We start from the raw sequence: 14,695 nt of genomic DNA on the forward strand, positions 1-14,695 counted from the left end.
TAAAATGTAATTAAAAGTTAAGTAAATATAACAAAATTATTACAATTAGGAATCTGGAATGTAAAATATTTTATATGTAAAAGATATTTTTGCTAAATAATGAGGTGTATTTTAATAGTATTAATTGTAAATATAATGAAAAAATTTAAAAACACAGATTCAACTTTTTTACCTTAATAATAATCATCTATAGTCATGAAAGACATTAACGGATGAATTTATAAAACAAGTCTTATCAATTTAAATATGAGTAATTATAATTTATAATTATCAGAAATAATCTAATAAAATTTATATTTATAAACATAAATTTATTGTAATCCAGATTGTCAATACATTCACAAACTTTTGAAATAAAAATTTCTCTTCATTCTACTTCTCGACTATTATTCTTCTACTTGATAGTATATTTTGTCAAAGTACATCAGTAAAGACAAAAAAAAAAAAAAAAAAAAAACACATCAAACTGTGTTACTGCTGACTAATATAATAATATTTAATATAATATATATTAAATATAATATTTAAATTTCTAACCTGATAAGTAGTATGAGTAATTTACAAAATTTTCAAGGAAAACTTGGAATAGAAATTCTTGATACACTGTCATAAAGTAGTGTCATTCAACTGGTAGCTTGTCAGCCAATATCTCATGTATACTAAGGTATCTCTCTATCTTATAAGCAAAGTAATTAAGATTATAAAATATAATATGTAAAATAAATTTTTTTTGCAATGTAACTGCAAGAAAAATGTACACTGTTTATTTCACAAGTTGAAATAGCAGATGATTCAAAAGTCATGCATCCTAGAATTTTAAGATGTATTTCTCAATAACAGGAATATGTGAAAAAATTGTTATGCTACGGGTAGCTATGAACCTTTTTAAACGTTCTTTGGTTTCAAAAGTTCTTTCAGTTAAATTGTCAGCTGTACATATTTTGTGAAGCATTGGATGTGTAAAAATGTAAAGCAAGTTTTTCACAAAAACAATTGGTTTATAATTTCAGAAAAGTATTCAGAATGAATACTTATATAGACTTAGTCGTTATTTCGGAATACGTTTCTGTATACTTTATGCTGAATAAATTGAGTATAAAACTCAACTGAGTTCATCATACGCTTGATTGCTATTGAATTAGTAATAGGGTAATGTGCAGTCAGGTTATCCTTCAGTGCTAAGTTCAAGTGTTTGATAACATTAAAACCCAACTGCCAGTCTCCTAAAAAACTTTGTAAATTATCTTCTCAATAGTCAGAATTCCTAAAACAACAGTTTCAAGAACTAAATAAAATTCTAAACATTTGTACAATTACTCCAAGAGGTCTTAAACATTTATCAAATGTGTATAAGATATTACATAATGTTCCTTTCATTGACAAAGCAAGGTTCCACATAAACATCTTCACTAAGAAACAAGAATAACCAAATTTTGAGTAGAGAAAATCCATTCAAAAGGGTACTTTAAGAATTACCTTTACATAATGAAAGGATCTGATGTTTGGAGTGTCAATTTGCAGAAAAAATTAGACACTAAATTATTGTTTTAGCATCTTGTTATCAAGATAAGACAAAAATTTAACATGGTTTCACAAGTTCTTTTAGTTAAATAGTCAGCCATACATATTTTGTGAAGGATTAGTTGTGTAAAACTGTAAAGCAAGTTTTCCATATCGCTTTCTCCATACCCCCCAACTCTTTTTTACTGTATGCTATGGAAAAATACTGTTTGTACTAACACTCCTCATACCAACAAAAATATTTAATTCAAAAATTTACACGAGTTACATTATACAAGATAATATAAATATGATTATAAGAGTGAAAGCTTATGTGTAGATTTGTGATGTACATTTCCACCAATGTAAAACTCTGTTCTAAAAATAAAAAATTAAAATGCTAAATTACATATAAGATTTTGTTAGTTTTGGGTTGCATAATTTTTGGACCATGGATTATTTTTAAAGATATGCAAGTAAAGTTCAACTCTGTCATTTAATGGATATATGTATGAAGTGTGGCTAAAATAAACTGGACTGATCGATCTACAGACAAACAGTGCAGGTGAGAAGGTTAAATGACACATGGACGAGTCACTTGACATCCCCTTTCTCCATTCCTGCCGCTGAGTCGATTATGAACCCCATACTCAGGCCAGTGCCTTCGTTCATATTGGACCTTGCATCTGCAGCCCATTGGAAAAATGTTAAGAATTTCAAAAGAGTAACGTATTAATGTGAAATTTCTTGTGGAACTTGGAAAATCCACCACAGAAACTCATTCTTTGTTAAAAAGTTTATGGTGATGGATGTTTATCACAAACTCAGGTATTTCGTGGTTTACCCAAAGAGGGACGAGAAGAGATTGAAGATGACCAATGTCCAGGTCAACCATGTCTTTTGATATCCATGGGTTATGTATGTAAATTGGGTACCTAAAATACTGTTAATCAGCAATACTAGATTGAGGTCCTAACTGCTCTCCATGAACAAGTAAGAAGAAAGCAACCTCCATTGCATTATCTGTCGAAGAGGTTTTAGGCCAAGCATGGGATCCCTGTGTTGGAACATCCACTCTATTTACTGAACCTTGCCATGTGTGACTTTTTTCTATTCCCAAAGGTGAAATTAGCACTGAAAGGAACAAGATTTGTGACAGTTGAAGCTAAGCGAGACAAAGCGATGGAAACCATGAAAATGCTTTGCTGCACTGCTTCAACTAATGGAAAATTTGCATGGAGTGGTGTAGGAATTGTGGAAGAGGGAATTATTAAAGGAGATAATGTTAAAATTGTGAAGAATAAAAAATAAAGGTTTTTATAATATTAATCTATTTTTTTAAGTCACCTCATATATCTTTATGCAAAAATTCACTGGAATTTAAAAATTAATCAACATTAGTCAGACAGCAACTAAAATTTTTTACTAATAATTAACTTGTATTTGACTTCATTCATCAATATATAACAGAGTTTTGGTTAGTAAACTGGAAAATTTGCATTACAGAACGTATGGAAATTCATAAAGTCTACATTATATTGTAATTGTAATCTGGTACAATTCTGTTATCAAACTGTAGTATATAACTTAAGATTTAATCTAATAATGAAATATAAAATTATTAAATAAATAAATAATGATAGATACAAAAAAAACTTTGGTATTTTGTATATATTAATAACATTATTTTAATATAAAAATAAATGTGGTAAACAAACCAGGAACTGTATAAACTGAAATTCATAATTAAAAATAAACACACGATGAGGTGATGATTAGTATAAATAATGACAATATTAATTAATATGCAAGACATTTTTAAGCTCTGGTTACTGAAAAAAGTCAACAAATATCTTTAAGCTATGATGAAAGAAAATCTCTAAAACAAAAAGACGAGACAAAACTGATTTCTTTTCTTCTTACTTTTTAAAATTTTATTTTTGTGAAAAAATAATAAATATTGTAATTGGTAATAATATATATTTTTTTTTTTTTAGATGTTAAAAGTGATTAGATGAATTAAATATTTAAGAAATTGTATATATTATGATAAAACAGTATATATAAAAGACTGAAAGAAGACTTACTCAGGTAAGCAGTTTTAGATTTCTAACACTTACACATTTATTGTTTTAAAAAATGAATTAGTAATAAATACATTTAAAAACAACAAATTTCTACAAAAATACGATAGCAAAAGCTGGACAATGTAAAAGAGCCTAGAAGAGAGGAGAGACTCTTGAAATATTACAGAAGCATGTTTAGTTATAGTTGACAAACCTTAAAAAGAAACTTTGAGAAAAAACAAATTCCTGGAAAAGAGGGGCAAGTTTGGTAGCCATATTTTTAGGCACTCAAAATTAAAAGGAACGGCAAAGATCAGTTTCAATGAAGCAGATACTGAGAATGTTGGACGTAGATTATCATATAATGACATATAAAAATTAATCATTTAAATTCAGTAATAATAATGTAGAAAATCATAAAAGTGAAATAAATTATCATATAATGTAGGTTTATAAATTAATTAGAACTATTCCTTAGAGATGACAAATTATTTACACACCAAAAATAGAAAAATTATTAGTAAACTTTACATTTTTTAAAAATTCAATTTCTTAATTACTTTAATGATTTATCTTAAATATGAAATTGTTTGTTGCTTCCAATTATCATAATAATATCTTAAGTTTTGGTATAATGTGATAAACAATCATACAAACATGTAGAAAATTATTACAATGATATACAAGTAAATTTATATATAACTTTTGTTTGCTACTGTAAAAGTAAACAAATAGAGATGCATTGAGATTAAACAAAAATTTATTAAAAATAATTTTATAGACATTTAAAAAATTATATTCTTATTTATATTCAGAATGACCCAGAAATTTGTGGCTGTGGGATGAAAAAATGGAAAAGAGGTTTGTATGCAAGGCAGGGAGTCAAGACAAGGTATCCACTTACAAACAGAATTTAATAAGAGAAAATAATTTTAAAATTCAACTGTTTCAAACAACTGCAGCTGTCAATATTTTTGTCCAGTTAAACAGTAATTATTAAGTTAAGTTTGTGGCTGAAATTTGCAAACAGCAATTAGAACATCTGATTTATGATCTGCATAAATCAGAAACAAACTGACTTTTTATGGATACTTCTGGGATAATTACTACTGGACTGCAAGAAATCAAATAGGGCTTTGCTGTTCTTTGTAATATTGATATTTGATTCTGCAGTACCGATGAAGATCAAATGAAGGTATGACTTGTTTTTATGTGGTGTGATTTCAATGAAATGAAGGCAAAATAAGACACTGAAATAAGAAGCATTACTTAGGTACAAAATACAACGAAAGTGACATTTACTGTACACAACATGGTTTTTTTTTATAGAAACGTCATGACATAAGCAAGCAAATATTTCTTATAGTAAAGAAATGTACTAGTACCAAATATAATTTTATGAATCATATATTTTTATGTTTGAATTAAGTAAATACTACATGATAGCAAAAAATAATAGTAAAAGCCTTGAAATTAGAAAATACTGTTTTTAAATTTGTAATTCACAGCCTGTAATTAACACGTAGGAAAATCTAAAAACAGTTATTGGCTAAAATTGTACTTGGAATTATAGGCTGGCTAAAATTGTATTTGGAATTATAGGCCTAGTACATTTATTTATACATAAAAAGGTAAAAACTGATGCTCATTTCATACAATTTTTGTTTGGGAGACAAAAAATTGTATGGTGTGCATCAGAGACCAGCATTACATACATATATAATGAAAGGTAACTAATGAAAGACATTGTTTTTAATGAAAGACATATACTTTTATTTATTTGTAATGTTGGTTATCTAAATTATAATTAATTTCTAATCTTCCTTTATTCCACCAAAAACTGATGATGGTGATGGTGATGGTGATGGTGATGATGATGATGATGATGGTGATGGTGATGGTGATGGTGGTGGTTGTGGTGGTGGTGGTGGTGATGATGATGATGATGATATGATGATGATATAATAATAATAATAATAATAATAATAATAATAATAATAATAATTTACTTCAACTATAATTACTAATAATCACAATAAACTCATAAATCTGTAAATATAATTTAACATAAAAATTATTCTTTGGTTCCTTAAGTATGTTTTAATTTTATAAATAAATACCAGTGGAATTTTTGAAGCAATAAACACAATGAATCTGCAATTTTTTTTACATTTCACATTTTTGTGAATTCAGATATTTTCTTTTTTAAATTATTACTTTTTTATTTTATTTTTTAAATTATTACTTTTTTATAATTCATTGTTACTGCAACTGTGTTCCAGCTCAATTGTTCACATCTTTTACGTTTTACAATACAATCATAACATTTTGTTCATAAAATAAAGGAATACCACCATAGCTTTAGATCAGCTTCAATAAAAATAGTTTTGCTATACTATTTCATTCAGTTCTGCAGTATCAGTTTATAATTACATTCATCAGAGTCTAAAAAAAAAAAAAAAATCAGTAATACTTTCATTTCATATTGAGTTGTTTAACCGCATGATTCTACAATTTCCTTAACTTTACAGCTAGAAATAGGAGCAATCTGCACGGCCATAAAAGAAATTTTTCTCCCTTGGAGTATATGAATCTTCAACCTTTGAGAACTTCCACCGTTGTATTTTGTACAACAGGTTTGATTTTTTTTGTTTGTTTTAAACACAAAAGTGAATTTTTTTAATCTTTTTTTTTTTATTCTTAAGTTGTTCTTTGTGCATGATATGTTGATACCAGATTTAATAAAAAAAATAATATTTTCTGAGAAACTGGAATTTAATTAGAGACAAGTCAGAATGTTGTAAAAATACAACATGCGAGTACCAATGTTAAACTAGTATGTATAAGCACAACCAATGATGTCATACGTGTCACTAACTTCAGCTATATGTTTACAACTTGCACATTTATTTATTAGTCTGTAATCTTGCATGCATTTATATTTTTTGTTAACATTTGATCAAGACTCAAGAGTTTTTAAACATTGTGAAGTACATGTATTCGTATAATATCAACTGTTGAATGGTATCTCTGAGGAAAGACTTTTCAAGAAAAAGTCATTAAGTAAAATAGTACTTTGAGAGATTATTTGCATAATCAAAACTTGTTTTTTTATTTTCTAATATCTTAATGTACAATTATACCTGTTATTTTTTAAATGATTACAGATCTATCATAAAGGATGAGGACATTTACTGTATACTGCAGGAATAATCAGTCAAAGAAAATACTGAACAAGATATTTCTGGACCTGGAATGTTACAGGAACTTGGCAAACCTGAAAGTGATGACAATTTGAGTGAAAAGAAATTGAGCAAAGTGATCATGATTACAAAAAGGTGAAAAGAATGATGAAATTTATATAAGTGATACTGATTTAGTTTATATTTGGTAAAGATGAAATGACTTTTTGGAAAATTATTCTACTGATGAAGCCGTTTAAAATTAAATAAAAGAATATCATAAAGATTCTTCTGGGTCTGAGGAAAAAAGCTAAAACTGTAAATACTCTGCTTGAATCTTTCACTAAATTTATTAATTATACGATAGAACTAACATGTATATTCAAAAAATTCGAGAAAGATACTCTAATGAAAGGGGATGTACAACTACAAGATGTGCTATACTTGAAATCTTATTTCACACAGCGTAAAAAAAAGGGATATTTTGTTAATGTAAGGGAACTACAGGGTTAGTGATCGGTATGGCATCCTATTACTAAGAGCTACCATGAGCTATTCATGATTTTTATTTCTTTTAATATTTGTTAGATTTGAAGTTCATCCTGCTTGTGATCAGATGACAAACTGATAAGTTTGTGACAGTTAGGAAAATATCTGAATTTTTTGTGGCAAATATTAAAAATTATTATAATATCAGTGAATTCGTTACTATAGATGAATTGTAACATGGCTTTTGTGGGCATTACTTATGAATTCAATACGTGCCAAGCTATACCCAGTGCTGAACAGTGCCAGCCCGTACCCACTGGCAACTAAGCTCCTCATTTTTCGGCTGTACGTACTGCCGATTCTAACATATGCTTACCCGGCATGGGGGCAGTGTTGAGCTCCTCGCTTCAAAAGAAGATCGAGGCCGTCCAAAACATCGCGTTGCGGACGATCTTTGGAGCTCCGTGGTTCGTCAGGAACGCCACTCTCCGATCTGATGCGAGATTTCAATCCGTGTCCGAGGTGGGGGTGGCGCAGGCGCGCAGACTGTTCGGGAGAGCGGCTGTGTCCGAACACAGTCATCTTCGGGACATCTGCCGAGAGGACCCAACTCCGACAGTTGTAAGGAAGCGGCCTCACGCCGTACTGGACGAACCACCGTGATGGTGCGGTGCGGTAGCCGAAAATCGACAAACCAGGCTTAGGGGCCTCCATATCGCATGAGCCATAAACGGAATAGTGCGTCAGACGCGTTTCCGGGGTCGCGAGTGAAAAGTTTTCGCGAGTTATATAGTTTGAAGACGTCAAACACGGTAAGTCGCGCATAAAACAAAAACGCGGTCTAAATTAAAAAAAAAAAAACTTACAGTAAGACAAAATATCCCAGCAATTGCGACTCCTCCGGAAAAGGGGACGCATTGCTCCCTCCTTATAGCTAGTGCCCCGTTGTGGCGTATTCCTGCTAGCCTATTAAAGAGTTAGCACCGAAAGGACTTCAGTGGACGGTCTGAAGGGGAATTACGTCGGGAGGACAGGCTTTATAAGCCTAGCCTTCCGCGGTCGGCCCATGAAATGGGTTCGATAACGCTGGTTTAACAACGGATTGGAATGCAATTAAATCCGTCTTAAATTCACTAAAATAATAATAGACAAAACTTGAAAAATTAGATCCGAGATTAAAAAATAACCCTTTTAAAAACAAGCCCGATTAGAATGATCCAGCAGCAAGGGACTCTGTCCAGGTTCTGCGATAAAGTAGGGAGTAATAGACTCCTGCCAACTTTGCATTCCATTCCATTCCATATAATGCGCAAGTAGTTGTGTTAAATCTTCTGTATGAGTTCCGAAAGGTTAACTGTATAACCTACAAAAATTGAACATAAGATGGTGTTCACAGAATTGCACAGACAACTGATTAAAAGTAGACAACTTGTAAAAATGTAGATATTATAAAAGAAAAGCATGAAAACAGATGTAAACGGTTTAATGTCTGATTTAATGATATCAAAATATATGGCTTCAAACCAAAATACGAGTATCACAAAAATATCTTATTTCATCCCATAAGAAGAAAAAAAATAACTTGTAGACGAAAAAGTTACTGTGATCCATAATCATTTGTTTGACTACTACAGAATAATATTACTTTAAAGTAGAAAATAACAATAGAAAGCTTTATTTTAATGTTAAAATGAGTACTAGATTTGACACTAAAAGATACTTATTTTTATTTACAGAAAAATATTGTCAACTTCATTAAGAAATTATAATTTACAATATATATAAATTAAGAAATTATAATTAACTATATATATATATATATATATATATATATATATATATAAAAATTGCTGCAGTCACAATTCTAGCCAAAACTATGGTTCAATAAGCATTGTAACCGTAAAATAATATAATCATCATATGAATTTATTCAGAATATTCCAGGAGGATTTTAATTAAAATATTTTATTTCAGTTTTAAAAAATCAAAATATCATCTATTTAGTTTTCTATTGTTAAATATATTATTTAACGAATAAAAATCTACTAAATTAAAAAAAAAATTAATAATGCAGAAAAAATAAATGTCAAAAGATAATGTACAAACAAATTGTCATGATATACACATTTAAACAAAATTTGTATATGATAGAATAATGTATATAAAAAGAATTAACATCTTCAATTCATATACTATGTAAATACATTTTGAATAATAAACATTCTCAAGTCACTTTTTAATTCAATTACAATGTTATGACTACTGTTTGGAAAATGTTCTTTTGTTACCTATCCTCAAATTAACCACAAACTTTCAGTCAAATTTATTTCTCCAGGAAGATGGACCTAATTTCTTGATTCTTGCACGATACATATGTTTCATCATTGTATACATACCTATTAAAACAAGCAAAACAATTTTATAAAAATAATATACAGAAAAATATTTCATAACGATAAACAAAATTGACATATTTTTAAGAAACGTATTAAAGTGTTTTGGAATAAAGTTTAAAATCTTTTTAACTAGTCAAAAAATTATTAAAACTCCAAAGACTATTTGAAGTAAGAAATTTTTCAAGATTATGATAACTCTTTTGCTTCATTATTCAATTCTATATGTTCAGCTACCAAACATGCTCGCTTTTAAGAGAAGAGTAGTAATGGCATTTTGTAACTTTCAAGAGTGTTATAAGCAGCATGCTAGTATCATAATGCTTGTAATTACAAATTAAATTTCAAAAATTTTTTAATTTATCACGAATGAGAAGTTAGTATAAACAGCATAGCTGTAACAATTAAAATATTACTATTGGATTTTCTTCCATTATTCTTCATGTATGAAATTCCAGATCTCTCACTAAAATTCTTCTACCAGGTACTGGATTCCTTAATTATGTTCTGTTTGACATATATTTATCAACTAATCAATATATTTGCCTTCCAATTTTGTGAGGATGGAATGCTGAGCTGTGGACTTATGTTACAATTACAAAAAAGTAGGCAGAAAATCATTTATACCCAGAGACATCTCTGGCACAATCAGAACCTATTTAGGGTAACAGAAATATGTATTCATACATCTACTTGGCTAAAAAATTATTTATATAATGTAGCTATGAAAATATTCAACGTCAATCTCATTAATTTGAATTACATAATAATAACTGGGGAAAAAAAAACCAGGAAAGTTATATAAAGACAACAAAAAATCTTATTTTATATTTGTTTTTCAACAAATAAATTTTCTGAGCACCATATCATGGAATAATTTAAAACTTCAAGATTTATCTTCCTTTACAGTTCACAAGAAACAGTTTGTTTCTTCACAAGATTCTGTCACAAATTTCTCTCTTTTTCCTATTTATCTTAACGATTTCTTCATTTTCATTTTTTGTATTGATAAAATACACTTGATTTTTAACATTTTTTCGCATCATCATGTTTTAATGCTATTTTTTCTTTTTGTTTAACCGATTCAATGTTTTTCAACTCTAAATACTTTCAAGAATTCTTTCTATTTCTTAAATCTATATTTAACATTAGCACACTTCTTTAATAAAACCTCCTTGCTTATGCCAGTCTGTTTAAATTGTTTACTTCATTTCATTCATACTTTATGATTTTACTACCTAAATTAGAAAATTTAGCAGCAATAGGTACCTTGTGAACTACTTTCTTAATATTTAATTCCTAATTATCTATTGTAACATTACACACTTGGTTTAGTCAATAGATATTTATTTTCAAACTCCTAGCGATAAATCAATGACTTTTAATATTTCTTCTAACTCATTTTTATTTTTTCCCTGGTTAGTTTCAAACTTTCAAAATTACTCTTCACCTTGTATTATTACTATATATAAGTTCAGTTTTCTAAAAGTTTTTAACATTTCAGTCTATTCTATGTTATCAAATGTTATAGAATTTTTAGAATTATAAATGCCGACTATGTAATTCTATTCTTCTTAAGCCTGTCTTTTAAAATTACTCTGACGGCCAAAGTGGCCTCTCTTGCGCCACTTTCTTTTTGAAACCAAATTAATCTTTATATAACATACCTTCCACCAAATTAGGAAGGAGGAAGTTATTAGGTGCTGCTGCAGGATTATATTACAAATAATAACACATTTAACAGCATTAATTTGTTTTGCTCTAGGTTTTGTTTGACTTTTGATGCAAGCAAAATGTTTAACCGCGTATGAGCTAACAAATAATAGAATTGTAAACTACAAACATTAGCCTTACCAAGTGCTTCAAATTTCTGTATGATCTTATAATTAAACAGAATACAAAATAAGCAACGCAATCAAAACATTAAAATTTATTAGTATATTAACATTCATATAATTACCGACCTGTTTCATACAGATTAAAAAAAATAGAAGTAAATGACTGGAAGAATTATAACTATGGGGCTGCCTCAACCAACATGTTGGCTATCCATACTGCAATTCACATAAAGCAATATAGTGAATGCACTACTCTGTCAATCCATCTAATTTTTAATGTATCTCTTTCTTAAAGAACAGAAAAGGCTGTATTAGTTCACTTAAATTACAGAAACAAATAAAAAATATTCATAGATTTTAAGCACCAGAAATATTTTTACTTGAGAAATGCTTTACTAGAACACACTATATCCTTGACTCTGGAACAAATCTACAAATCTTAAGACTATTAATCTAATTTCAGCTGTTATGTTTTAATAATAATACTTCAATAACAACTGGATTTTAAAAAGTTAAAAAAAAAATTACATACCTGGAAAAAATAACAACAACAGATACAATTTCATCACAGTTGGGCAGTGAAAAGAAACGTTCCACGAATTCGGCAATGAAACTGAGAACTTATTTGTCTCTTCAAAATATGGAATATTTCTATAAATGAAAGATGATAAAAGTTATTGTAAATGTGATACATATGAAAAAAGGAAAACCAACAATACTAATTAGCAAAGGCTATGGATAACTAAATTCAATGTCTTGGAAAAATAGAAAGATTAAAATCACTCAAATTTTTATTATTATACTGTCCATAAAAATATTTTTATAATGTTCATAAAAATGTTTAATACGAAAGAGATTTTATTTTTTATAAATTATAAAATGTTAAAACAATAAAAGTAATAATTAACCGTTTATCCACTATCAGTACTTTGTTAATAGATAGCCATAAGAACTACAATAAAAGTTAGAATTTTGGAAATTCTTCCACTTAAAAAGCACTTATCTTATTTTTTTGTTGTATTACTGTAATAATAAAGTATATATACACATGTAGAACAAATGTGAAAAAATGACTTTAATTTGAACAAAAAGTAATATTAAACAATTCCAAAATAACTCAAAGAATGACTGTTAAAAAAATCCACGACACTTTTTTTATGAAAAACCTATACCATAATTAACCACAAATCCAAACTGTATTATATATTTATGCAAAACACTCTAGAGCACAGTATAATAAAATAATACAATAAGTGTAGTTTCTCTTTGGATAAAACATTAAATGTAAACTACCAATGAATTACTACATCATATGGTGTAAAAAACGTTTATTTTTGTTTTGTTTTTAAACAAGCAAAGAAACTGATACAAAATATCAATGTTTGGTGAATAATTTAACAACCACTCATACAAACTGATATTTTAATGCAAATAAAATTAGATAAGTAGAGGTGTACAAATAAAAGAATCCTTTTTGCATTAAATGAAATTATCTGTTTATAACCATCATAAATAACAAAATATCAAATGCATCTTAACAAAATAAAATTAAAAATATTATAAGATAGTGAATGTCTTACAGGATGTTGACTGAAATTATTACAATTAAAAATTTAAAAAATCAACAACAGATTACATAAAAGTAATTACAAAATTTTAATCTTCTACCATTCAATACAAAAATCCCTATTACTTTAAATTCTACACTAATATCTTCAATTCCGCAGAACCCAATATACTAAAATAATTACATGATTCTTGAGAATATAACATTTAAAAAAATTATAATTACAATTATCTTATTTGTATAATAATTACCAATACTAATAATGGGCTGTGATAAATAATCAAAGCTGGAGTAAATTATATTACTGATCATTCTTAGCAGATATGGATTCTGTGAGGAATCCTTACTTCGACTTACACATACTACCTGTGTTAATTTCAAAAAATCCTGAAAAAGAGTACATATAAAATTAACTAAATGTAATATTTTTCAGTTTGAAATGTGTAATTTTACACCTTGAATTATTTTAAGTATGAACTTTAAACTCATGCAAGCAGGTCTCTCTTCCTAAAAACTAACATATAACATCAATAAATTGACCTGTTCTTGGTATTACATCTATGTGCCTTCCTAAGCATCCCATGTAAACCTGGTAACTGGTCTACAGCAATGAAGCAATGGTCTTGTGAGTTTAAGGAAGGCCATTCAAATTTTCACAATGAACAGAGAAGTGGTAGGCTTAATGTCTGAACTGAAGATCTTACTGAACATGTGTATGCAAAACTAGAGAAAATTGTCGCTTACAATTAGCAATCCTTTTCTAAAATTTCCAGAAGTTTCAAAGACAAGATTGTTGAGAATTGTAACTAACACTCTAGACTATCATAAACTGTGTGCATGATGAGTGCCGAAAATGTTGAAAAGTACTCACAAAGATCACAGAATGGCATTTGTACATGCTTTTCTTAACCGTTTTAACCACAAGAGACAAATTTTTTTTTCCCATATTGTCACTAGTGATGAAACATGGATTTTTTACATCAATGCTGAGATGAAACAACACTCCATGCAGTGGCATCATTCCAATTCACTTAAACTGAAAAAAATTCAAACAAGCCCAGTATCGAAGAAAAATCATGGCAACTTATATTCTGGAACCAAAAGGGTATGCTTTTGACTGATTTCATGGAACCTGGAACATCTATCACACCACAAGTCTATTGTGAAACACTTTCTAAACTGTATCATGCTGTTCAAAAATTCCTGGGATCACGAATTTTCTTCACGATAATGTACACACAAGTCTGCATGCATAACAGAAACAATTCAATTCAGATTTCTGATCATCCCCTTACAGTACTGATTTTGCAACCGGTGACTATCATCTCTTCCAACACCTCAAAAACTGGCTTGTGTCTCATTGATTTGAGGAAAGTGAAAAGTTGAAAGTTTTGGTGTAAAAGTAGCTACAATCCAGGCAAGCAGGATTTTATGCAGTGGGTTTGAAGAAGCTTGTTTCACGATATAGAAAGTGTTTGGAAAGAAAACGTGATTATTAAAAAATTAAGTAAATATTTAAAATTGTTTTATAAGTATTTAAATTTTTCATTTTTTCAACCGTTCTCAGTTTTTTATCAAACAGCCCTTACTTTTGAACTATACCTTGTATAATGTGGTATCCTATGCAATTAATAAATAACAGTGGTTCCTAGATGTTCAT

At 28.6% G+C, this 14,695-nt stretch overlaps 1 protein-coding gene across 8 annotated transcripts in view; it reads right to left on the reverse strand.

Annotated features, from left to right (window-relative positions):
* Window positions 1-3,527: 3,527 nt before the first annotated feature.
* The window catches only part of Hacd2 (3-hydroxyacyl-CoA dehydratase 2), a 76,253-nt gene continuing 65,085 nt past the window's right edge, over window positions 3,528-14,695 (reverse strand). For 5 of the 8 annotated variants that reach the window (XM_075366095.1, XM_075366014.1, XM_075365932.1 and 2 more), the window contains exons 10-11: window positions 12,001-12,119; window positions 9,074-9,633 (exon numbers count right to left, since the gene is read on the reverse strand). In XM_075366095.1, coding sequence (XP_075222210.1) covers window positions 9,551-9,633; window positions 12,001-12,119 — 202 coding nt within the window. In that variant the 3' untranslated portion in view covers window positions 9,074-9,550. Of the gene's footprint in view, window positions 6,012-9,073; window positions 9,634-12,000; window positions 12,120-13,286; window positions 13,423-14,695 lie in introns of those variants that run through there. The other 3 variants (XM_075365699.1, XM_075365627.1, XM_075366178.1) reach the window with 3 other exon arrangements.

Source organism: Lycorma delicatula, chromosome 1 (assembly GCF_047948215.1).
Source record: "Lycorma delicatula isolate Av1 chromosome 1, ASM4794821v1, whole genome shotgun sequence".
Classification (NCBI taxonomy): domain Eukaryota; kingdom Metazoa; phylum Arthropoda; class Insecta; order Hemiptera; family Fulgoridae; genus Lycorma; species Lycorma delicatula.